Genomic DNA, 27,032 nt, shown 5'->3' on the forward strand with positions numbered 1-27,032 from the left:
CGTGACGCGCCGCGCGGAGTCAATCGGGATCCGTAGTTTGGGGCTTGCTGGCGCGAAGTAGTCAGAGGACGTGGCCGCGGGGCTTGCTGGGACTTGAGGTTAGACGTCCCGGCCGTCGGTTGCCGCCTACACCGTCTGCCGTCGCGTCGCAGTTACTAAGGCGTGGAGACGATAGCGGCAGGCACCACAGTGGAGAGGCTCCGAGATCCCCGGGAGGCTGGCAGACGCGCATCCCTCCTGACTGGGACGTCGCCTCCGCAGACCTCTCGGAGGCTGAAGCGACGCCGGAGGCAGGTGCGACTGAAAACTTAGTTCTCGAGTTCGAGTCTTTCTCCAGCCCAGGTGTGGCGTTTCCAAAGGAGTAGGCAGGAGCTCGTGCTTCATCCTTTTCTAGCCCGGTTGTGGCACTTACTGATTATTCTCTCAAGCAGCTGTTATTTTAGCTGTTAGTAATGTTTTCGTGTTACGGAGAACTCACATTTACTGAGTGCCTACAGTCTGCCAGGCAGTATCCTGTGTGCACTTCCAGCCATCCTCTCTCTGAGTCCCACAACAGCCCTATTAGATGAGGAGGAAACTAAAGAACCTACCCAAAGCCAGATGGCGTGTATCTGAACTCGGTTTTCAAGCAGGCATTTAAAAAAAATCAAAACCAATATATATCCCTTCTGACACTCTGCTTTTACGGTTTTAGGATGTAATAGTATTCTAGATTTTAATTAATTTTTTTTCACAAATATATATTGAGCACCAATATTGTACTAACGGATACAGGGGATCAAGATAGACCTGGTCGCTACTCTGGTGGAACTACTACTCCATGACAGAGTTATCAAATAGCAGTATTGTATTATACTATGCTGTATTACATTGTATTGTTTTTTAATTCCTATATATCCCCCATAAGCGTCTAAATAATTAAACAAATATTATTGAGTTTCTTACTATGTAACAGGCCCTATTCTAGTCACCAGGGATATATCCCTGAATTAAACAGACAAAAACTTGTCTTGGGGAAGCCAAAATTCATGTGAAAATAATTATCTCGGCCGGGCGTGGGGGCTCATGCTTGTAATCCCCGCCGAGGCGGGCGGATCACCTGAGGTCAGGAGTTAATGACCAGCCTGGCCAACATGGTGAAACCCCGTCTCTACTAAAAATACAAAAATGAGCCGGTCGTGGTAGCGGGCGCCTGTAATCCCAGCTACTTGGGAGGCTGAGGCAGGAGAATTGCTTGAACCCGGGAGGCAGAGGTTGCAGTGAGCTGAGATCAGAAAGAAAAGAAAATAATTATCACTAAATAACAATAACATCAGATGATATTTCATTACCTCTGTGAAGCAATCAGTGGACATTCTAGTCAGATGCCCCTGTAGCTTGTTGTTGCAGTTTATCTTTTACAACTTCTCATTTTTCTTTTATTTAAAAGAAAGTGAGATGATACAGCATTGCCCTAGTCACTTTTTTTTTTTTTTTTTTTTTTGAGACGGAGTCTCACTGTGTCGCCCAGGCTGGAGTGCAGTGGCGCAATCTCGGCTCACTGCAAGCTCCGCCTCCCGGGTTCACGCCATTCTCCTGCCTCAGCCTCTCCGAGTAGCTGGGACCAAAGGCGCCCACCACCACGCCCGGCTAATTTTTTTTTTTTTGTATTTTTAGTAGAGACGGGGTTTCACCGTGGTCTCGATCTCCTGACCTCGTGATCCGCCCGCCTTGGCCTCCCAAAGTGCTGGGATTACAAGCGTGAGCCACCGCGCCCGGCCGCCCTAGTCACTTTTTATTTTATTTTTTATTTTTTGAGACAGAGTCTCACCCTGTTGCCCAGGCTGCAGTTCAGTGGTGGGATCTTGGCTCACTGCAACCTCTGCCTCCTGGGTTCAAGCAGTTCTTGTGCCTCAGCCTCCCAAGCTGTAGTCTTTGTAGCTGGGGCTACAGGCACATGCCACCACGCCTGGCTAATTTTTATATTTTTAGTAGAGGCAGGATTTCGCCATATCGGACAGCCTAGTCTTGAACTTATGACCTCAAGTGATCCATCTGCTTCGGCCTCCCAAAGTGCTGGGATTACAGGCATGAACCACCACACCAGGCCAACTTCTCATCTTTCAAGATCCAGCTCTAATGTCACCTACCCTGTGAAACTATCTCTGATACTTGCTTCTTCTTTCTTCACCCACTGCATGAAGTGCTCCTGTGGCATTTTGTTCATGGGTTGGGTTCAATTAACACTCATTGAGACTCTTCCTTCAGTAGGCCAGGTCCTGTGTGAGATGCAGGATAAAGAGATAAGTAGGGGCCGGGCACGGTGGCTCACGCCTGTAATCCCAGCATTTTGGGAGGCCAAGGCGGGCGGATCATGAGGTCAGGAGATTGAGACCATCCTGGCTGATACGGTGAAACCCCTTCTCTACTAAAAATACAAAAAAATTATCCAGGCATGGTGGTGGGCGCCTGTAGTCCCAGCTACTCGGGAGGCTGAGGCAGGAGAATGGCGTGAATCTGGGAGGCAGAGCTTGCAGTGAGCTGAGATGGCGACACTGCACTCCAGCCTGGGCGACAAAGCAAGACTCCGTCTCAAAAAAAAAAAAAAAAAAAAAGAGATAAGTAGGACCCAGGCCTGATCTGACCTTGCAGATACTCACAGCCTGTAGTGAGGTGGGGAACAAACAAGGAAGCAGGCATTATAATACAGTGTGGTATAGTGCCTGTATTAGTCCATTTTCACACTGCTGTAAAGAACTGCTCAAGACAGGGTAATTTATAAAGGAAAGAGGTTTAATTGACTCTGCATGGCTGGGGAGGCCTCAGGAAATTTACAATCATGGCAGAAAGGGAAGAGGCAAGTCTTACATGGCAGCAGGCAAGAGTGTGAAGGAGGAACTGTCAGACAGTTATAAAACCATCAGGTCTCGTGAGAGCTCACTCACTATCATGAGGATAGCATGGGGGACCACCTCCTTGATCCAATCACTTCCTACCAGGTCTCTCCCTCAACACATGGGGATTATGGGGATTACAATTCAAGATGAGATTTGGGTGGGGACACAAAGCCTAACCATGTTAGTGCCTCCATTAAGAAGTGGGCTTGATGGCTGGGCAAGGGGGTTCACGCCTGTAATCCCAACACTTCGAGAGGCTGATTTGGGAGTTTGAGGCAGCCTGGGCATCATGGTGAAAACCCATCTCTATAAAAAATATAGAAATTTAGCTGGGCATGGTAGCACACGTCTGTGGTCCAGCTACTTGGGAGGCTAAGGTGGGAGGATTGCTTGAGTCTGGGAGGTGGAGGTTGCAGTGAGCTGAGATCATGCCACTGCACTCCAGCCTGGGTAACAGAGTGAGACCTTGTCTCAAGAAAAAAAGAAAAAATAAATAAAAAAAGTGGGCTTGAGGAGGCCCAACCTAAGGAGAGGGAGATACAAGAAAGCTAATCTGTATGTAGCCGGGCAAGGAAGAGGGGCAGAAATGTGATAGGCCAAAGGAATGGAACAAGCAAAAATATGCATTACTTTGTGTGTGTGTGTGAGAGAGAGAGAGAGAAAGAGAGAATGTTTGTTTTGGAGGAAGCAGTCAGATTGGCATTAGCTGCATCAAGTTTGAGATAGAGACCAGAGGTAACTAAAGCTAACCAGGAAGTCAGCCTCCAAGTCTGGAACTTTGACTTTTTTTTCTACCATATAAAGTTCTTATTTGTCTTAGATAATGTAACCTAGGGGTTATGTGCCCTTCTTGGCCCATTAGTTGTAGATCCACACCTTCTCACCTAATATTCCTAATAGGGAACTGGAATTTCTGCGATAGTATCCAGGTCTGCATGCCTCCCACAAGCTTCAGTGTGAGTCATCTTTTGTATTACATGCATGGCAGATATCTTTTCCCAGACTGTGTCTTATCTTTCAACTTTGACTTTGCTATTTTTGTCTGGCAGAAATTTATTTTGTGTGAATAATCATGTAAACGATCCCTTCCTTTCAGGTTTGTGCTTCGTGTGTCTGATTTAAGCACTCCAGCCATACCCCACTATCATAATTATATTCTCCTATACCACCTTCTCATCTGTCTTGTCTTTGTCTCCATCTCTGTATCTATATCTATCTATTTCTTGGATCTTTAGTCCTACGGGCAAGGACTAAAGGCAAGACAAATTTTGGAGTGGAAGGCTCACAGTAGAATATAATTAATGAGAAAGTTCAAGAACTCTGAATAGCAGGCTAAGAAGGAATATAATATTTATCTTACAGGCAAAGAAACAAGTGAAGAAACAACAAAAAAAGGAAGTTAAGGGGCCATTCCCAAAGTCAAAGATCAAGTAAGTACTCTGGAGACCTGAAGCCAGGTCACCATATTCTGTAAGTTACTGAAGGCTTCTCCAACAGCCATCATATTTAACATTTTCCAGCCAGCAAATTACATCACATCTAACATTTTCCAGCCAGCAATTTACTCATTCATTCTTTCATTTACCTCTAGCAGATGTGTGTGATTGGTCATGAGAGAGAGTTCCTGAAAGACGTATTGACTGAATATAAATTTGTCCCCATCCATCCATCTATCCATTAATCTTCCCAACATATTTTTAGTGACTTGTAGGCTCTATGCTACATGCTGGGATTACACAGGTGAATAAGGTAATTATAGGCCCCACAACAGGTGAGAAGTTGATGAGGGGAGCAAACAATTATAATAAAGTCATAAGTACTAGGCGAAGTATGGAGTGTTGTAGGAATATATAAGAAGAGCCTCCATCCCTTTACAGGGAAGATCAGGGATCAGGAAACTCATAGTGCCCTGTGTTGGACCAAAGGAGGTACCAACATTCATTCATTTATTCCACAAATATTTATGGAATCTGTTATGTCATAACATCTGTTATGTTAGGTGCTTTGTTAGGAATAAATTGATGACTACCATTGATATTGCCCTTTCTTAGGAAGGTTTTAGAGTCTAATTGAGGATATGTGTGTGTGTGTGTGTGTGTGCGTGTGTAGCAGATATATATATATCTTGGTCCTAGGAGTGCCATCATATCCTTCACTTGGCTCACACGTCTATTGTGTGCTTCCTATGAGCTAAGTCCCAAGGGTGGAAGAGAGACAGTGAATTAGATGTGTTTCCAGACTTGGAAATTCATAGTCCATTGAAGGTACCCCCTCATGATCGTTAGTAATCTTATGAGGTCGGGCCTCGAAAGAAATACTGATGAAAGACTTCACAGCTTAGCAAAAGCAGCAGTTATTTCCACTGGCCTTCCAGTAGGAGGCCAAGGTGGGTGGATGGCTTGAGCCCAGGAGTTTGAGACCAGTCTGGGCAATATGGCGAAACCCTGTCCCTGCAAAAAATACGAAAATTAGCCAGGCATGGTGGCATGTGCCTATACTCCCAGCTACTCAGGAGGCTGAGGTAGGATAATTGTTTGAGCCCAGGAGGTTGAGGCTACAATGAGCCGTGATTGTGCCACTGTACTGTAGCCTAGGTGACAAAGTAAGACGCTGTCTCAAAAGAGAAAAAAAAAGATGAATCAGAAAAAACAAATGTAGCCTGGAGTTGAATCTGGTTCTCAGGTGTTTGGTTTGGCCTGCACATTGTTCTAAAATGGCAAATTAGTTGCCGACCCTCAAATAGGAGATTTCATGTATAAGGCAGACTTTCCTTGAAAAAATGTGAAGATCTGCCAACAGTGACTTAGGTTTCTGTATGGCAGCAATTGGTAAGAGCTGACTAGTTGCTGCCTCTGTGAGCATGTGCACTCTCTCTCTCTCTGACACACACACACACACACACACACACACACACACACACCCCTCCTACTCTCTTCCCCTCGCCTCCAGCTTTCTTCACTCACTCACATAGCCTGCCCAACTTCTGTAACCATTTGTGTTTGCAAGCCCTTGGTAAAATGTAGGTTTTTCCAAGGTTTGACATCAGACTGTGGTGAACAATCTGTGAATGACAAATGATAAGTGCAGTTGTGATTAGGGCTATCCATTCCTTTGAGGAATCGTTTTTATGCCTGTCTCTCTGAAGAGAATAATAATTTGAAGAAAAGACTGAGTCATACCCTAGAGTCAGAACTATATTCTTTTTCCAACTTTTTTGCATGTGTGTGCATGCATGGGGGCACACACACACACACACACCCCTAAAGAATTTCTGACTCACTGTAAATTGGTATTGAAGAGTCTTGGAGCCACCCTATAGCAGATGGAGAATGGAAGGTTGTTTCTTTTGTGTTCTTTTTATTCTCTAGGTGTTAGGGAAATGGAACACTTGGGATATTTGAAGTCTCTCTCCCATCACAACTGTCCCTGAGGGAGCCTGCCCTCCCTCATCCTCAGTGAGGGAACCCCTCCCCTGGATGCTGGGTGCCCTTCTTCCTGCCTTCTCAGGGATGGCTCTGCGGGTCTGCCCATCTCTCTCCTGCATTGTTAGCCTTTCCTCCCCTACTGCCTCCTTCCTCTCAGTCTATAGATGTAGTGAAGCTTTTCTCATCCTGTTAATAGCATAGTAATGGAAAATCAGCAGCATGAGTTAGCCATGTGGCAGATACTAAGGCATTTTCTCCTGTAATCATCAAAACAGCCCTATGAAGTAGGTGCACTTACTGTCTACATTTCACAGAGGAAAAAGCCAAGGCATAGACAAGTAACTTGCTCAAGGCCACACAGCTAGTAAATGGCATAGCTAGGATCTGAACCCATGCAGTGAGCTTCCAGAATTTATTCTCAGTAGTGACTCTGTCTGCCAGGGCTGGGACTAGGGTGGAGGCCAAGTGCTAACACTGCATTTGCACAACTCTGAGAGAGAGCACATGTCCCCCTACGTGTTCCTCAGGCACCTTGCTCACCTTCCCCCAGTGCTGTCCCTGATATTCACCTGTCTCCCAATTTTACCTTCCATCTCACTGCTGTCTTGCTTTTCTCCCTTTCACAATCAAGCTTCTTGAAAAACTTGCTTATATTCACTTTTTGTATTCCCTCGCCTTCCATTCACTCTTTCATACATAAAGTCTGACTTTAACTCCACCCTGCTTCTGAAACTGACCTCCTACTTGCTCATGGCCTATTTTCAGTCCCCACCTTGCCTGACTTCCCTGCCTCTTTCATAAAGTTTTCTCTTCCTTTGGCTTACCTGGCAGCTCCCACTGTCCACCCCCCGGTTCTCCTACTTCTCTAAAATTATTTTCTTTTCTAAATCCTTCAGGGACTTCTCCTCCTTTGTCCACACATTTTTTTTTTAAATATGGGGTCTCATTGTCACCCAGGCATGATCATGGCTCACTGCAGCCTGGACATCCTGGGCTTAAGTGATCCTCCCACTTCAGCCTCCCGAGTAGCTGGGACCACAGGCATGTACCACCATGCTGGCTAATTTTTTAAACTTTTTGTAGAGACAGGGTCTCACTGTGTTTCCTAGGCTGTGTCCACACATGAAATGCTCATACTTCTAATTGGTCTTGCTCCTCTTTTTCTCTTCTGTCCCTCCCTTTCTCATTCCTTTTTTCTGTCCATCCTTCTTTTTTTAATTCTTTAGTTTATTAACATGAACTCTCATCAGCTATCCCTGGGTTGCTGCAATACTCCCCTAACTGCAATCCCAGTTGCCACTGGGTGCCACTTTCCCCTACTGCTATTTTTGTCAGATCTCTGTTTGTAAAGTACAGCTTGGATTATGGCTCTGTCCAGCTCAGAAATTATCCATGGCTCTCAGTCACCTGCAAGATGAAGCCAGAGCTCCTAGCCTGGTACCTCAAGCCCTTCAGGAGCAGGCACCATCTTTCCTGTCCAGCTTTATTGTTCAAGACTACCAAACATACATCCCTCTCCTTCTTGGGTCACATTGTTTCTTTACTGTGCACGACTGCCCTCCTGTGACCCTTGCTGTTTGGAATGTTTATCCTTCTATCAGAAAACTCAATCCCTCAAATACTATTTATCCAGTTCAAGTCTCGTTATTTGTACACTATTTTCTCTAAAATGTGAGCCCCTTCTTCTCTGAACTCTGTTAAAACAAAGAAAACATCTAGCACAGACTTAATATGTATTAGGCACTGTCTTTCTCACTTGATCCTCTTAGTTGTCTTTTAAGGTAGGTATTATAACCCCCATTTTGCAGATGAGGAAACTGAAGGTCAGAGGAGTAGATTAACTTGCCCAGTCACAGAGCAAGGAAAGACAGCCAGGATTCAAACCAAGTCTGAGCTGGAGGATCATGTTCTTTCTAGGGTTCCATTGGGTTAGGATTGATTTGAACTGAAAAACCCAGGGTCTTGTTTCCCTCTTCATATAAACAAGCCAGCCCATTTCTGAAGCAAGGACAGTGTCAGAGGCAGGGTGTGTGCGGGTGTGGTGGTCTTGGTGGGCTCATGAGCTGCACTGGAGTAAGAGTGCTCTGCTGTGCCTTTTCACTCTTCTGCTTCCTCACTTTCCTTGCTTGGCTCTCAGGGAAATGGCCTCCTCAGGAATCTACAAGCTGGATGATGGGAAGCCTTACCTGAACAACTGCTTTCCAGCCAGAAATCTGCTTCGCATGCCGGAGGAAGGTCAGGTGACTTCTCAAATTGATACCTTTTCCTCATACCTAGCTCCTGCTTTAGACCATCTCACATCTACTTGTTCTTCTCCAACCCCCTCACTACTGTTCCCTGCTCTACCCAATCCTTCCCCCTCCAGTCCTAGTAGCCTCCATGGGACTTCTAAAATGCACATTTAACCACAGTGCCCCTTCTGTTCAGTGACTTCTCATTGCTAACTCCTTTAACTGGCATTCTGTGTCATTCTGAGTTTAACCTGCTCTTATCCTCTGTGATAACCCATTTCTTTATTTATGGTCTATTCCATGGTACTCGCTTTTCACATAGCTTTTTTATTTGCCCTGAATGTTCCATCCCTCATTCTTGTTAGCCAAACTCTTCCCATTCCACAAATCCCAGCTCTTCTTCTACTTCTTCCAGTAAAGCATGTCTGACTACCCTAGTCCTCAGGGCCCATCCTCTCGTGAGCTGTCTTCCTGTCTGTGTTTCTTATTTGATGAGTGATCATGGTCTGCCAAACTCCTAAATAAAATGGCTTAAATTCGACTCTGCCAGGTAGATTTTCAAATATTTATCTAGTTAAAAACTTCCCTGGAGCAGGGAATTGTCATAATAAGAGCTCTATAGGTGGAACACTAAGTATGGGTTCTCTGGATTGGATTTGTTGCTTTGAAAGCGTAGGGCAAAGGAGAAGTAAACCTTGTTTACTCCAGACGTTGTAACTTGTTGCTCACTCTGTATATGGAATATCGGAAGAACCTTCTCTTCCTGCCTGTCCTCCCTGCTTCTCTAGAGTGATTTTGTTTTTCACACAGAGACTTTCCCTGGCCACCTACCTATCAGACACCTTCAAATGGAGCTATCAGTGTGAGCTCATAGTTTCTCTCTTTGTCTCTCTCTTGCTCTCGCTCTCTCTCTCTCTCTCTCTCTCTCTATGTCTCTCCCTCTCACACACAGACACACATAGATGGATAGCTACAGAAATAAATATAGTTGTATATATCTGTATGTTTTAGTGTACACATGAATATTTACCAGTCCACTGACAGCAATGACACCTCAGCAGCAAAAAGCATACCTAGTATCTACATCTTGGTTTCTAAATACCATTCTCCAGTGAAAAGAGCATGGGCTTCTTGGAGAAATAGTTGTTTGCAGGACTAGGGCAGAAAAAATACAATTTGAGTTGGAGTATCTTGTGGTGCCAGAAGTAAAGAAGTGCTCAGGAAAATAATGGGGGCATGTTGAAAGGACGCAGCCGACTTGAAGGTGCTCCCAGTCACCAAAGCTGGGATAGTTTGAGCAATGAAATAAATAATGGCAGAATTGGGTTGTACACCATGGAATAATAAATGAGCCTACTAATATAAATATTTGAATATGTAAATATGTGAGGGAACCAAAATAGCTCTTTCCTTTCTTTGAGATGGAGTCTGTCTCTGTTGCCCAGACTGGAGTGCAGCAGTACAATCTCGGCTCACTGCAACCTTCGCCTCCCAGGTTCAAGCGATTCTTCTGCCCCAGCCTCCTGAGTAGTTGGGATTACAGGCACTTGCCACCATGCCCAGCTAATTTTTGTATTTTTTATAGAGATGGGGTTTCACCATGATGGCCAGGCTGGTCTCGAACTCCTGACCTCAAGCGGTCCACCCGCCTCGGCCTCCCAAAGTGCTAGGATTACAGGCCTGAGCCACCACTCCTGGCCAGCTCTTTCTTATAGTAGAATTCCAACTAGAAAATGTAGAAGGAATGAGGGAAATAGAAAGTCAGTATTCAGACACTAGAGTAATAATTTTTGTAGGTAAGAACCATTATAGGATGTTGCATTAGAGTTCTTCAGAGAAACAGAACTGGTAGTAGATAAACAGGACTAGTAGGAGATAGGTAGGTAGGTGGGTAGACAGATTTTTTTTTTTTTTCAAGGAATTGACTTTATGTGATTGTGGGGGATGGCAAGTCCAAAATTTGTAGGGCAGGCTGGCAAGCTGGAAACCCCTGGGGAGGAGCTGAAGCTGTAGTGTTAAAGCAAAATTTCCTCTTCCTCTAGGAAACCTGTTTTGCTCTTAATGTCTTTCAATTCACTGGGTGAGGGCACCCACATTATCAAGGATAATCTCTTTTACTTAACATTAACTTATTGTAAATACTAATTACATCTACAAAATACCATCACAGCAACACCTAGATTAGTGTTTGATTGAATAACTGCATATTATAGCTTTAGCAAAGTTGATGCATAAAATTAACCATCACAGATACCCATAAGTGGGTAAAAGTATGATGAGAAACAGGATATTTGCATAGTCTCTTTTCTTTCCTGTTGATCTCCTGACACACTCTGAACCTTCCTTTCTGGCCTTTTTGGGGGTTTTGGCACCAACTCAGACTGAGGTCCCCAGGAGTCAGGGATATGAAGATAGGATAAAGTGGAGGCAAAGTTCATGCCCCAGATGGGGGCAGCCCTGGGAAATGGGGTAACTGGAGTATCAGGCCCATAATGGAAATGGGAAATGGCTCATATGAGACACAGGGCAGGAACTGCATCCAAGAAGCAGGATTGTCAGCAGTGGTCTGTGAGCCAGGGCAAGCCCCTGAGGCAGGGATAGTGGGCTTTTCCAGAAGACAGCCAGTGGTTAGAGGCACAAAGCTGGTTCCCACAGCACCCCTTATATTATTATTATACTATTGTATATAATATGAGATGTTATATTATTACGACTCCTTTGAGTTAGGGCTTCCTTTTTATTCATTCTCATACTCCCAGTTCCCAGCATAAAGTAGATGCTCAGAAAAGATAGGAATGGATGACTGTGTGGGCAGGGGCTATAGGACAGAGTTCATTCAGTCATTTGTTCAGCAACAGTCACAACGCAGTGAGCTCTGTGCAGGCCTTGGGAATACTGAGATGAATGAGTCAGACAAAGTCCCTGCTCTTACAGAGCTTCCACTCTAGAGAGGGAGATAGACAATGACTAAGTGAACAAATAAAATAATTACAGATTGCAATGAATACCACGCAGCAAATAAACTGGTGGTGCGAGAAAGAACAGATTCCAAAATATGTTATGATTTTTGTTTGGTGGGCTTACTAGTAAACCTCATTCTTTTTGCTTATACACATTTTAAAATTCTTTCTGCAGTAGACATGTATTATTAGGTTTTTTTTTTTTTTTTTTAATGCCAACTGTCCTACATTTTCTTATTCTGAGTTTTTAACACCATCTTTTCTGTATACTGATAGAGGTCTGGGAAGACGGAACCTATTGAGTTGAGGTCACACATTGGGCCTTACTCAAGAGATGACCAATAAGAGAGTAACTGGCATGCATGAGAAAGAGTGATCAGCTCTACTGAGGGGCAAAAGGGAAGACTTCACAGAACAGGAAATACTTGATCTTAGTTTTTGAAGGAATAATAGAATTTGGAGATAAAAATGTGAAGGAAGGAATTCGGCAAGTCATTCCACCTCCTTTTGTCACAGCCTTTTCATCTATAAAATAATGACAGTGACATGTTTTTCACTGGGTTTGGAGGCCAATTAAATGACATATATAGGTAGACATCTCCCCTACCCCCAGCTACAGTATTGTATCTGGTGCATGTTAGATAATCAGGAGCTATTTTTGGTTTTAGTATGATAAAGTCTATAACTGCACTTGTTGTAGCTTTGGAGTTTTCCCCTTTTCACTGCTCTAATTTTCTCAACAGGCCAAGGACACTGGTTAGTGGTTCAGAAAGGTAACCTCAAGAAGAAGCCCAAGGGTTTGGTTGGAGCACAAGCTGAACGTCGGGAAAGCCTGAAGGTGACTTCTTTTGAATTCAAGGGGAAGAAAGGATCTCGGCAGGAAAATCAGGTGGACCTTCCTGGACGTATCCTGGACCAGGCTTTTCTGGTGAGAGTAAATGCATCCTGGAGTGGCCGGCACATCAGCTAGGGTGGGGAGGAAGTGGGGAAGGATTTGCCCTGCTCTGGCACAACTATCCCCAATCTACTCCAACTATTAGAGTGATATTGGCAAATTGAGTACAGCCAGGATAATGAAGGGACCGAAAAGTTTCTTGACATGTAAAGCTTTCTTGACATCTACCTATTGAGATAGGTATTGTCATCCCTTTTGTGTTGTTGTCATTGGGCAGATGGGAAAACTGAGGCTCCAACAAGTAATTTGCCTTGGCTGAGGTTCCACAGCTAGTAAATGGCTGATCCAGGATTAGAACTCTGGTGTACTGACTCCAAAGCCTGTACTTTTACATTATATGAGGTAAAAACTCTTATTGAGTTGGAGAGGCAAAGGAGCAGGTCAGGGGAAACAGTCAATTGAAAATTGCATTCCAGCACCTAGTAGAGTTGAGAGATTCCTGCTCTGCTCTTTGGGGCAATCTCTACAGATTTGAGTGGGACTGGGGAGGTCCTGCTCTCCCACAGCCTTTGTCCTTTGACTTTAGTGTCTGGCTGAAAGCTAGGGGAGCTGACCAGATATTACTTAGTGCTGGAGGCAGGCTTTACAAAGAGGACGGGGGTGGCTGTGATGGAGACCAGCCAGGTAGTTTCATGTCTGCTCTATGCAATGCCTCAATGGCTTTGCTAAGAAGGATGCATTTTGTAAATCAATATTAATGTGTAGTCCAGTTCTCATAGCTCCCTAAGAACTCCCTGGCTGCCTACTTGGTTTCCAGATTCTGCTGTGGTTCCCAAGAGATGGGTGTCTGTTTAGATCAGATGTTGAAAGAGAACTTTGTTGGTTTCATCTCACTTCAAGTGGGTAGTATAAGCTTTTTGCAGTCCTGTGGAATCAGTTTCATTATTAGGTCCCCTTCTCATTGGGAATGAGGAGGACTGAAATAATTATACTGAGGAGGGGCAGAAACACTTCCCATAGTGGCCTTTTTTTCTTCCCTTGTTTCCAAATACTTATACATTCCCACATTCAATAAATACGGCTTGTTACCCGTCTTGCCACTGTGGGAGACAGGAGAAACAAGGATGTTTTTCAGAATCATGGGGTATCCACTCTGCCTATTGGATAGTTCCACTTGAATGTTTCATTGACAGTTGAATTACAGCACCAATGCTGCTACTCCAAATCCCAAAACAGACCTCTTTTTCCAGTATCTACTTTACTCTCTCTGTTGGCACTACCATCTACCCAGTCGCCAAGCCAGTACCTGAGGTTATCCTTGACATTTGCCTGTCCCACACTGTCCCCACCCCAACTTTTACCAAGTCCTGGCACTTTTACAAGATAGTTGTCAAATCTGTCTCCTCATCTTGACTGCCATGACCATCATCTGGGCCACCATCATCTCTTGCTGGACTAATTCAGAAACTTTCCGTATGTTGTGAACTAATTAGGATGCTTTTATTTCACATAAAAATAAGCCAGAGGCATTGTTTAGGGTAGATTAATTTACAGGCTTAATGATGTCTTGCAAGGCCTGTGTTCCTTCTGTCTTTGTGCTGTGCCACTTTACATGTTACCTTGTCCTCTTGGGCTGATTGCCTTCATGATCCTGAGATGGCTGCAGCAATTCTGGTCATCACATGCAGAAGATAACATCCTGAGGTAGAGAAGGGATTGTTACTGTCTAATGTCTTTTCAGAAGTAAGAAAATGCTTTCCAAAACCGGTTCCCTTCCTCATCTCCAAGCAGCCAGTATCTCATTATCCAGACCTATATCACATGCCCAAACAGTCATGAGTTAGGGGAATGAGACCTCCATGATTGGTTTACACAGATCATGACTTATTGCTTGGAGCTGTGACTTAAGAACATTCCATTTGGAGAAATGTGAATAACATTGGTGTTCTTTAACAAGGAGTAGTGGTTATTAGGAAAGTAATTAACCAATCTGGTACATTCGTCTTTCCCCTTCCTTTCCTGTCTTCTCATCTATGTGATGTACTCTGTCTGATAATGTCTATGTGTATCCGACATTACAATTTTTATAAAATTACTATCAGCCCCCTGCTAAAAATCTGCTTTCTATTTGTCGTAGGATAAAATCCACGCTCCTTTATAGAGCCAGCGTGGACTCATATGATCTAATGGCCATCTCACTAACCTTATCTTGTTTTTCATCCTCCCAGAAGCACCTTGCTTTTTCCTGCCTTGGTAGACTTCATAATCCCTACTACCCACTTTCATGAGACCTATTTAGCTCTTAGGTCTCTGAAATATTACTTCCTCAAGTAAGGATTTCCTCATTCAGACTGAGGTTAGGACCTCCTGTTGTATCTCTCATAGCATCTTAAATTTCTCCTTTAAAATATTTATCACATTTATAAATACGTACTTGCTACTTGGCTTCCCATGACACTGTAAGCTCTATGAGGTTATGGAATGTCTCTGCTTTTTCTTCATTGTCTTCCCAATGCCTTTCAGTGCCTAAACATGGTGGGTACCATAAATAAATGATTAACAAAAAAAGAATGAGGTTTGATTAAACATAAATGGAAGCTCCAAAGCTAAAATTTACCTCTAACTTTTAAATTATGTCGGGTGACATATGGTAGTCAAAAGTGCATAGGGTCTGGTGATTACAGATTTGGATTAGTAAGATCTGTCACTAACTGTGGGACCTTTGGCAAGGCACATTACCTCTCTTAACCTTGTTTTTCTCATTAAAAAGGGGAGATAATCTTACTTATGTCAAAGGGCTTAGTTGGGATTAGAAGAAAGTTTGTTAATGTATTCAGCAGTGCATATGGCCCAATTTAGTGTTTGGTAAATATTTGGTAAATGAATGGATGAATAATGAATAAATGAATGAATGAACAAGCAAACAAATTATGACAAGTATATAAGATTGCCTAACAAGCGAAGGCTGAACGATAATGGATTAATTAAACTTTGTAGGAGCCTTAAGAGCCAACTCTTTGTATTATGTTCCAGCTGAAGCACCACTGTGTGAGGAAGCCATCAGATCTGTGCACCATTAATGTGAGTGGCCTGAAGTTCTCCAAGGTGAGGTCAGCCAGCAAAGATGTGATTGGGGTGAGCCAGACTTGAGGTGGCGCACCTGGCTGTTGTGATTTGTCTCTTGCACCTCCAGAGTCCCTAGGGACTGGAAATCTGGTCACGAAGAAGGAGGGAGAGGAGGGTCAGACAAGGATTTATTGGGTTGAAACAATATTCAGACACAAACTTTTGCTACAAATTTTATATTGCCCTTGTCCCATTTGATATGAATTAAAGAAAATTGCCTTATGGGCCAGGCGTGGTGGCTCAGGTCTGTAATCCCAGCACTTTGGGAGGCCGAGGCAGGTGGATCACAAGGTCAGGAGATCAAGACCAGCCTGGCCAAGATGGTGAAACTCCATCTCTACTAAAAATACAAAAAATTAGCCGGGCATGGTGGCGGACACCTGTAATCCCAGCTACTCGGGAGGCTGAGGCAGAGAATTGCTTGAACTCCGGAGGCAGAGGTTGCAGTGAGCCAAGATCGTGCCAGTGCACTCCATCCTGGGTGACAGCGAGACTCTGTTACAAAAAAAAAAAAAAGAAAATTGCCTTATGAAACTGGTTTTGAATTTGCCATGTAATTTTGTGGGTACATAATTCATTGTGTGACACTGAGTTCCCATCACAAGAACCTACAAGAGATATTTCTTAAGTTTCAATGCCAGGAATTGTAATGGTTTTCCCAAGAAGCTGGTTCGTTCCTAACTTACAGGTGCTGTGACTCATGCAATGAATCATGTTTCTTTGTATTGGCTTATAGGCAGCTTGGAGCCATATTTGTGACCCATCATTAGCCAGTGTATATACAGGATATTATAACATACATCTTTGGTATGTCAGCTTTCATGGCATACCAAGAGAGATTACTTGTATAAACCATAGAGTAGAGGCTCTAACCCACAGGATGGCCAAGTTTGTGGTAAAGCAGACTGCTCCTTTAACAGGGTTCTGCTTCACTTCATTTAGCACTCATGTTTTCAGAATTGAGTTACTTAGGGACAGGTTAACCATAGAAATATATTCATCTTGTGGCTGAGAGGCCCTCCATTCTAGGCCAGCACATGGTCCCAGATATTATAATATATAGTTCACATATAATGGTGGGACAAAGTCGTAGAAGAAGACTTCAGAGGTCTCTATCAATTCAGCTTTTGAGGTCTACAACATGGCTGGCCAAAGCTCAGTCCCCTCATTGGATACCGTCTGTTCCTCTTTTACTTATTCGCTCACGTGCTCACCAAACATTACCGAGGCCTGGCGTGTCTCTGTGCTATTTGCTGGAGGGTACAGAGGTGGCTCAGACACTGCCTGCCCTCTGGAGCATATAGTCCAGTAGGGAGGGAGGAGGCTGGGCTTAGATGGATATGGAGTTAGACAGGACTAGCTAACGCAGTCAATGAGGGAAACATGAGAGTGCTGAATATGACCTCAGAAGACAGGCCCCTGACTCAGCCTTAAACAGGAAACACACCCTGGAGAGGGTGGTAGCTTAGTTGAGACCCACGGGTTGAGTGGATGCTTGCTAGCTTTGTGGTTAAACCATAAAGGAAAATGTCTGTGAAATTTAATTAAAAATATCTATCTAACAAAAGTTACCACAAACAAAGGTAAAAGATAAGCTGAGACTGGGAGGGGATATTAGCAAGTAATAAAACCAAAAAGTATTAGGATCCAGAATATGTCAAGAGCTCCTATAAAACAATAGGAAGAAAGAGAAACCCAGTAGAAAAATGGACAACAGATAAATATGTTAGGATACAGAAGAGGAACTTGAAAGGCCAATAAATATAGGAAAAGATATTCAGCCTCATAGGTAATCAGGAAAATGCAGTGCCATTTTACAATAATCAGACTGGCAAAAATTAGTTTTATAATGCCAATTGCAAGGATTTAAAAAAATAGGACTTCTCATACACTGCAGGTAGGACTGTAAATTGTTTTAACTACTTTGGAGAACAATGTGCTACCATCTCATAAAGCTGTGTATTCCCCACAGCTCGATAGGAGCATACCATTAAAGAAACTCTTTTTTTTTTTTTTTTTTTTTTTTTTTTGAGATGGAGTCTTGCTCTGTAGCCCAGGCTGGAGTACAGTGGCGCAATCTCGGCTCACTGCAAGCTCTGCCTCCTGGGTTCAGGCCATTCTCCTGCCTCAGCCTCCCGAGTGGCTGGGACTACAGGTGCCTGCTACCACGCCTGGCTCATTTTTTGTACTTTTAGTAGAAATGGGGTTTCACCGTGTTAGCCAGGATGGAAAAGAAACTCTTATCATGAGGAGGTGTGTATAAGAATATTAATTACATCATTGTTTGCAATAAAATTTGGAAACAGACTAAATGAGAATGAATAAACTTGCAATATGTTCAAACAATGGAATACTATACAGGAATTAAAATGGCTGAACTAGGGCTAGGCGTGTTGGCTCATGCCTGTAATCCTAGCACTTTGGGAGGCTGAGGTAGGAGGATCACTTGAGGTCAGGAGTTTGAGACCAGCCTGGCCAACACGGTGAAACCTTGTCCCTGTTAGAAATACAAAAATTAGCTGGGCATGGTGGCAGATACCTGTAATCCCACCTACTCAGGAGGCTGAGCCAGGAGAATCGCTTGAACCCAGAAGGTGGAGGTTGCAGTGAGCCAAGATTGTGCCATTGCACTCCAGCCTGAGTGACAGAGCGAGAATTTGTCTCAAAAGAAAAAAAAAAGATCGAACTAGAACTACATCTGTCAACATATGTAAATTTTCAAAAGCAGCGTATATCGACCCAGGTAATTCTCAAAAACAGTGTTGAGTGAAAAGGCAGGTTGCAGAATGATACCTGCAATATTATTGCATTTAACGTAAAGTTTTACTACCTGTATCTAGCATTATATATAGTTGATAGACACACACACACACGGGCACACACACACATGTGTATAATACAAGTATAAAAAAAGATATGGGAGCTCGGTGCAGTGGCTCACGCCTGTAATCCTAGCACTTTGGGAGGCTGAGGCAGGCGGATCACTTGAGCCCAGCAGTTCGAGACCAGCCTGGGCACCATGGCAAAACCCCATCTCAGCTAAAAATACAAAAAAATTAGCCAGTCTTGGTGGCGTGTGCCTGCAGTCCTAGCTACTCAAGAGGCTGAGGTGGAAGGATTACCCGAGCTGGGGAAGTTGAGGCTGCAGTGAGCCAAGATTGTCACTGCACTCCAATCTGGGCAATGGAAGTGAGACCCTGTCTCAAAAACAAACAAACAAACAAACACTACCAAGTATGGGATTGATAGTCTCCAATTCAGGATAGCTGTTATGGGATTAGCAAGGGGATACATGGACAGGGTTGGTAATGGTGGTGGTTCACCCTATATAATATTTTCTTTAAGGAAACTTATTTAAAGCAAAGACAGCAAAATATTCAGCTGTATTAAATACATACCTCTGGATAGTGGTTATATGGGTCTTCAGAGTGTCATTCAGTATACTTTTCTGTACATTTGAAATGTTTCATAGTGGGGAAAAAAAGCAGGAAAACCCTTACAGCACTCAAGTGGCTGCTCCTGTGCTAAGGATGTCCCTTATTCCTTTAGGTCTTTGTTTCTTCTGACAGTGGCCCTGAAGCTTCAGCAAGGCTTCTAGGCAGGGAACTAATCTTGTGGATTTTTTTTTCTGAAATGCTTTCCTACAGGCTAAGGAAAATGACTTCAAGCATTTTCATTCTGTGATTTATATCAATGCCTCAGAAAACCTGCTTCCTCTAGGTAAGCTTTTTCTTTCTTGAAAACTCTCTTCCTCCTCTTAGCCAGCACAGTCATTCACATGTGTTAGGATTTGTTTATCCATCCATCCATGATTGGCCACACATCTCTTTTGTGGAGTACAATAGGCTGGGTGCTGCAGAGCACAAAGACCTCGATTCCAGTCCTGCTCTGGCGCTACCTACTTAGAACATTTTTCTGTGATCTGCTACTTCTCTGTCAATGGAGATAATTCCCTTCTTTTTTTCCTCCCCTTGCAGGATACCTTGCAGGCTCATATGAGATGGGTGTATAAAAATGTTTCTAAGCCTGTAAAGTACTCATGTAGGAGCATAAAGCCTTCTGTTAGTCAGCAAATCCACAGCAACCCCTGCTGGGTATTAGGACTATGTGAATACTTGGCTTTTAGAAATGAGTGCATCCAGTTCTGCTCTGGTGAGCTCGTGGTTTGGTGAGAGAGATGGACTTACATACAGATAGTTAGAGCAGGATGAGGGGAGAGCAGTGAAAGAGAGAATCAGGAAATATTATGCAAGCATATACGTGGGACTTCAAGCCAGGCCAGAGTGTCAGGAGGAACTTCTGAGAAGAGGAGCACCTAAGCTGAGACCAGAAAAATGAATAGGAGTGATTCAGGAACTAGAAGGTAAGAAGGCATTTCCGGCTGCTGGAGCAGATGTGGAATGGCAGTGCCTGATCAGGAAGACTGAAGAGGTTTTGTATGTTTGCAAGGGAAGCATGTGGGGGACAATTGAAACTAGAGAGATTGGCAGCAACTGGATTATCAAGGACCAGGAGTGAATTGGACTTAGTGCTGCAGGCAAAAGAGAGCCTTGGAAGGGTTTTAAATAGAGAACCTCAGTGGCAGCTGTGAGGAGAGTGGATTATAAGAGAAGAAGAAGATGGAGGCCAGGAAACCTGGGAGATTATTTCAGGTTTTTAGGGGAGGGGAGATGAGGCCTGAGCCAGGATTGTGACAAGAAGGGTGCAGAAAGAGAGAGAGGGGGGGTGGGGGGAGAGGGAGGAAGGGAGAGAGATATTTAGGAGGAGTAGAAACCACAGGACTTGGTAGCTGACAGACTGATAGGGATGTAGGGAGAGGGAGGAATCAAGGGGCATTTCATTGAGACAGGGCACATTAGAGAAAAGCCAAGTCAGAGGGAAATAGGATAAGTTCAGTTTTGTTGCATTAAGTTTGAAGATTGTTTTCAAAGAAGCATATGATGAGGTCCCTGACCTTTAGGAGACAGGGTGGTCTGTCAGGAGCTTGGGCTGGAAATACAAAGGCCAATAAGTATATGAAAAGGTGTTCAACCTCACTAATAATTACAGTGGATCAAGATACTGTTTTCTGCCTGTCAAATATTGGCAGAAGTGAAGAGGGCTGATGACAGCCAGCATTGGTAGGGAAATGGATACTCTTGCATTGAACTGTGGAAGTATAGTCACTGGTGTAACATCTTGGAGGTAATTTGGTAATGTTTCTTAAAATTTAAAGTAGTCATTGCCTTTAATCTGGTTTTACTTCCAGGAAATTATTCTATAGAAACACACTCGTACAAGGCTGCATCCGGAAACATTCACAAAGCAGCCTTTATTAGGTTCTACTGAACATTCTGACTTACAAGACTACCATGGGCCATATTTAACATCAGGTTCACTTAGAAGGCTCTAAGTAATTCCACACAGAATGCCAGTACAACAGCATCAGGAGTTTCTCTTCAATGGAGTTCCCAAAGCCATCCATGAGGCATTCTTTGTGCCCCTCCATCCAGCCCCCCGTGTCAGCTCAGGTGCAAGACAGTGAGACTGTCACTGGGTGGATGCAAAAGCCACCCTGGCTTAGAAATCTCATTCCTCACGGAGCCAATATACATTGTAACACTTACAGGCATAGCTCCTAGAGTTTCTGCAAAGGATATATCCAATTATAGGAATCACTACACACAGAGAAGCCCAAAATTATGGTGCCCCCTTCAGGTGTTTATCATTCACTTGCAGTTTCTCCTAGCCCAGACGTAATTTACCAACCTAGGGTGATTTTTACCACAAGTGATCCTGCCTGGAAATGCAGTTACTATACCATTGGTTTCAGGTTACCAGAGGAACAAGGCTAGAAAAAGTTCAGTACTCATTCAAAGAGAGAAACTTCTATTCATATAGTTTCTTACCTTTTATTCATATAGCCTAAAGGCTACCAATAGGGAGATGGATTAGTAAACTAGGATATATCTATACTGTAGAACATCAGAAGACATTAGGCATATCTATATGTTTTGACATGGAATAATCTTTAAGTTATATTGTTAAGGGAAAAAGCAAGTCAGTACAGTGTATACAGTATGACTGTTTTTGTTAAAAGAGGTATGTGTGTATTTTGATGTATACATGAGAAAAAGTTGAGTGCTATATATGGAACTTTTAATACTTGTCTCTGGATGTTGAGATTAAACAGAACTTTTTATTTTTCTGTGATGTTTGACTATTTTTCTTAGTTGTGTTTTAATTTTTGTAATCGGGATTAATTAAGATAATTTTTAAAATGGGCTTGCTGTTGAGCAGACTTAGATTCAATTCTTGGCTCTTTCACTTACCAGCAATTCCATTCTGGCAAATCACTTAGCTTGGCTGAGCCTTAGTCAGCCATAGAATGGAAGCAGTAATCCCTGTTTTTCTGGGTTGTTAGAGATTTAGAGGCCATGTATGTAAAGTACGTTATACAGTGCCTGGCCTAACCCAGTAGGGACACAGTAAATGGTAATTATTAATATCTTTCTCTTAAGTCCTTTACAAGCTGCAGACTCTCTCTTTCTCTTCCCCATGTAGAGGCATTTCACACGTTTCCAGCCCTAAAGGAACTGGATCTCGCATTTAATGGCATCAAAACTATCTACGTGAAATATGGAGACTTTAAGTTATTGGAAGTAAGTTGGAGGTAGGAAGTTTTTGGTGCCCACCAAGTTCCCCTGTAAGGAATGAGCATAGAGCTTTACTGATTATAACTGTTGGGAAGGGGCTTGCTGGGCCTGTACAGCCAGGCCCTTGCTTCATTGCTGGCCTCCAGGGAGGGTGGGGTTGGGGGTTGTAAAGGTAGTGATAGTGATGGAGATGGTGGTAACGGTAGAAGCGGCAGCAAATAGTTGACACCAAAGACTTAACTGTGGTGCATGGTCCTGGAAAATAAATGCCAAAAGTCATGTCCAAGGGAGTTCCCTGTGCAGAAAAGTGAGTTTTAAAACAGAGTATTGAAGGAGGGAGAGTTTTGAAGGGAGATCTGAATCTAGTGGGGGTTGAGGAGCCTTGGAGCTTAAGAGCTAGGTGCAGCAGATTGGATCGGCTGAACTAGAGACATTATAGACTGATTCCAGAGACTCATCCTGGTCTAAGTGAGCTGAATCAGTCTTGGTGGCTGGGATAGAGCAGGCTATAGGCCTAGTCCATAACCTCAGAGATGAGTAGGAATAGGGATCCTATGGGATCAGCAGCAGAGTCTTGAACATTTGTACATTCACAGCTGTTCTTCAAACCCCAAATTAGAAAATACAGAAAATTTTGTTTGTGTTCTTGGTTTTCTCCTAAATTTTCCCATAATCATGCATTTTCTGCACATGTCCCCATAGTTCAAGTTGATTACTTATTCAGCTTTCATGAAGATTTGTGGGCTACTTTTTACAAAGGAACAAATCTTTTGTCACTACCTGAGAGTCACGGCACATGTGGAGAGTAAAGGACAACAGAGGTGGAGACATGTGTGGGGCTGGGCATCTGACCACGCTCACTCACTGAGTAATAGACTCTTCTCCACATTCTGGAGTAGAAGTGTTTCAGAGTCAAATCTCAGTAAAATGTCTGCGTGTCATGAACCTTGAGGTCGACCCCAAAGAGCTGTTAACTTAAATGATTTCATCTGCAAGCATCAAGGGTCAGCCATTCTTCACAAAAGCCTCACTTAACCTGGTCTTGTCAGTGAGGGGGACCTTCTACAAGAGTGAGTTTTTCAGAGTTGATGGCCTTCATATGCCAAAGCTTTAAAAGGTTTTAACCTCTTGGGATAGCCACCTTCCTAAATTGGATTATGTATCTTTGCATTTTTAAAGCATATTCTGCTGACTGTAATGGAACCTTCTCTCCATGGTCTCAAGTCATATTGAAGATAACAGTAATTTTCTATGATTTGGGACAAAAGTAGTCCTCACACTTGTCTAAGAAGCAAAGCTCTTGAAAGTTGAATAAAATAGTTTACAACAACTGATGCATTTTTTTTCTGTGTTAATAAATATTTAGTAGTAGATTTTGGAATAGACAGCAGGAAACAGGTTTCAGATGGTCTAGAGATACAGGGAGCCATGTCCCTGACCTTTGAGCCTGGGAGCTTCTTAAGAACTTCCATTTATTTGTTCTTTTACTTTTTCAGAGAGTAGTCATTGAGCTCCTGTGTTGTGCATTGTACCATGCATCTTGTCTTCTTCCCCTACCATTTCAAACCCCTGTTTCAAGTGCCAATGGGCTGAAGGGAGGATACATGAGTATAGGCTCTGACCCCACAACTGACTAGCTTGGATCTAGTGATTGATCATGAGTGACTTTTTTGGAGGCCTTACTTTACTTTATAGTGTAATCGCATCTGATGAAGATGATTTATCCAGCAGACCTACCCTTACGAAAGTGTATTTACATAAGAGAGCAGACCAAAGTTAAGATGCAGAATATAAATGAAAACAGGAAATCTCTTGCCCAGTCATCTGTTTTCATCTGTCTGTGATTTGCAGGGGCTCCCAAAGAAGAAGGATAAACCTGTCAAATATCCTGAATTTGCAGCTCACAGTAATGAATATTTTGATGTGTAATAAAACTTGATGTGACTCAGCAGATGTAGTAGCCAGGTTAGGAATCTTCTGTTCCTGTTTGCCAAAAAGGCTGCCCCAGGAGGAAAAGCCCAGAGTAGAATAATTCTTCAGGAGTCAATTTAGAAAAACTTAACTTTGCCATGGTTTGATTCTCGGATTACAGATCTGAAGAAGGTTCAGCTGGAGCCCTGCCCTGGCAGTCCTTTGTCTTGGTTTTGCCAGTACTTTGCCATGCCTACCTGGCCAAACAACGTACCCTCTCTGGGACAACATTTCCCCTCTGTAAATTCTGGGTCAGCTCTGAAATTCTGTGGCCTGTGATTCTAAGGCTATTCATTTCTTTAAATTGCCCTTAATTCTATAGAAAGCAAATTTGGATCCTACATTAAATAGCCAAAGCAGCTAGAATGAGGTCAGCGAACTTTTTCTGTACAGCAGGCCTAATATTTTAGGCTTTATGGTTCATATGGTCATAACTAATCATAACTAGTCAGCTCTGCTGTTGTATAATGGAAAACAGCCATAGACAATATGTAAACAATTGAGAAATGAGCATGGCTGTGTTCCAATAAAACTTTATTTATTTATTTTAATGAATTTATTTTTTGAGACAGTCTCACTCTGTCACCCAGGCAGGAGTAAGTGGCACAATCTCGGCTTCCTGCAACCTCCACCTCCTGGGTTCAAGCGATTCTCATGCCTCAGCCTCCCGAGTAGCTGGGACTACAAGTGTGCACCACCACACCCAGCTAATTTTTGTATTTTTGGTAGAGACGGGTTTCACCGTGTTGGCCAGGCTAGTCTCGAACTCCTGGCCTCAAGTGATCTGCCCACCTCAGACTCCCAAAGAGCTGGGATTACAGGCGTGAGCCACTGCGCCCAGCCTAAAACTTCATGACACTGAAATCTGAACTTCACATAATTTGTACATGAAACACACTCTTATTCTTTTTTTTTATTTTTTTCAACCATTTAAAAATGTAAAAATTGGCTGGGCAGGGTGGCTCACACCTATAATCCCAGCACTTTGGGAGGCCAGGACGAGAGGATCGCTTGAGCCCAGAGGTTCAAGACCAGCCTGGGAACAAAATGAGACCATGTCTCTACAAAAATAAAAAAAAATAGCATGGTGGTGCGTGCCTGTGGACCCACAGGAGTCTGAGGCAGGAGGATCACTTGAGCCCAACAGCTTGAGGCTTCAGTGAGCCATGTTCACACCACTGCCCTGTAGCCATGTTCACACCAATGGGTGACAGAATGAGACCCTGTCTCAAAAAGAAAAAAGCAAAAATTATTCTTAGCTCATGGGTTATACAAAATAGCAGTAGGCCAGCTTCTGAGCTAGAACCCTAATGAAACAGCTCAGTATGGTTGGAATAGAGACAGACACAGTAGAGTGTAGCGATATGTGAACCTGGAGGGGTAGCAGAAAAGAGACCAAGGAGAACCTCGGAAACTTTGCTGAGGAGTTTAAACCTTAAGGAGAATAGGGATCCATTGAAGGGTTTTAAGCTAAGTGATATAGGGTCAGAACTGCATTTTAGAAAAACCATTCTGGCTTCCGTGTAAAAAATAGATTGGAGAGAACAAGTATGAGAGATATTAAGGAGGTAGATAGAATAGATTGGAGGGAACAAGTATGAGAGATATTAAGGAGGTAGATAGAATCCATAGGCTGACTGTTCACACATGAGTATGAGGGGAGAATGTTCCCTACTTTCCCCTGTGCTTATCTCAGGCACGTTTCCAGGTCTGCCTCCTGTAGGCTTCTCTGTTTTCTCCAGCCAAGTGGGATCGCCTCATTGTCTGAACCCTCAAACCTTGGAATTTGCTGATGGTGGCATGAACTTGGCGCTTCTGTAGTACTTGGCTAGTCTTATCAAGCCATTTCTTATACCAGGGACTTCAGTCATACCCAAACTATTCATGGTTCTCAGAACAAGCAAGGCTGCCTCCTGCCTCCTGGCTTCTATACATGCCACTTGCTGCCCTGAATGTCTCTTTGCCCTTAACAATTTGGTGAATACCTACTGGTCTCTGAGGACAGCTCAGATGTTACCTACCATGTGAAGCCTGTCCTGATCTCCTGGTAGACCTGACCATTTCCTTCCTTTGTGCCCTGATTGGTCTGTCATCAGACATCTATCCCAGCAGCATGGCTACATAATGAACATATACATGTATTTAGCTGAGTAGGCTGGGAGCTCCTAAAGGGCAGGGACGGGTACAAAGTAAGCCTTATGCATAGAGTTGAGGAATGAAATGATAATGTGATGATGATGACAGCCAACATTAAGCATTTACTGTTACTCCAGGATAAAGGCTTTATCTACATAAGAACCACTTATTTCTACTTTACAGATAAGGAAACCCAGATTAAGTAATTTGCCTAATATCACATGGTTAGTCAGGACTTACACCCAGGTCTGCAGAGCTATCAATTATTACAGCAGAGTCAGACCAAACCCAGTCCTCTGAGGGTAACCTGTAGCGTTTATATGTCTGACTATGTAATACTGATGTGGCTGACCAAAGACTTGCTCCTGTACCAATTGAATAAGTTGCTGAAACTGACCCCATTCAGTAGACTTCAGTGTATGTTGAGGAGGGGGGCACAGGGAAGCACATAAGAAATAGGGGTGATGGAAGGGAGCCAACTTGTATATATAGTGTCTACAGAGGCTTAGGAGAAGGAGAACAAATATTGGACAGATGTCATTTATCCTGATTGTCTCTGCAGAGAAACACAGTTTTCTGACTGACCCCTTGGCCCCTTGACCCCAGTCAACTATGTCATGAATCCAGAAGGCCAGTTAGAAGGTGGTTGACAATAGGGTGACAATTTGGGGTTATTGTCCTCATAAGCCAGTTTATTTCTTTTTTCTTTTTTTTTTCTCTTTTTTTTTTTGAGACAGAGTCTTGCTTTGTCGCCCAGGCTGGAGTGCAGTGGTGTGA

General features: G+C 43.3%; 1 protein-coding gene across 2 annotated transcripts in view; it reads left to right on the forward strand.

Annotated features, from left to right (window-relative positions):
- The first annotated feature begins 96 nt into the window (after positions 1 to 96).
- XRRA1 (X-ray radiation resistance associated 1) overlaps positions 97 to 27,032 on the forward strand; it is a 107,210-nt gene continuing 80,274 nt past the window's right edge. Inside the window, exons 1-7 of one of the 2 annotated variants that reach the window (XM_030828758.1) lie at positions 97 to 294; positions 4,239 to 4,306; positions 8,439 to 8,536; positions 12,236 to 12,420; positions 15,421 to 15,492; positions 19,161 to 19,233; positions 22,057 to 22,154. In XM_030828758.1, the coding sequence (XP_030684618.1) occupies positions 8,443 to 8,536; positions 12,236 to 12,420; positions 15,421 to 15,492; positions 19,161 to 19,233; positions 22,057 to 22,154 (522 nt within the window). In that variant the 5' untranslated portion in view covers positions 97 to 294; positions 4,239 to 4,306; positions 8,439 to 8,442. The remainder of the gene's footprint in view (positions 295 to 4,238; positions 4,307 to 8,438; positions 8,537 to 12,235; positions 12,421 to 15,420; positions 15,493 to 19,160; positions 19,234 to 22,056; positions 22,155 to 27,032) is intronic. The other variant, XM_003254711.4, reaches the window with a different exon arrangement.

The sequence above is a fragment of the Nomascus leucogenys genome, chromosome 15, assembly GCF_006542625.1.
Source record: "Nomascus leucogenys isolate Asia chromosome 15, Asia_NLE_v1, whole genome shotgun sequence".
Taxonomy (NCBI): domain Eukaryota; kingdom Metazoa; phylum Chordata; class Mammalia; order Primates; family Hylobatidae; genus Nomascus; species Nomascus leucogenys.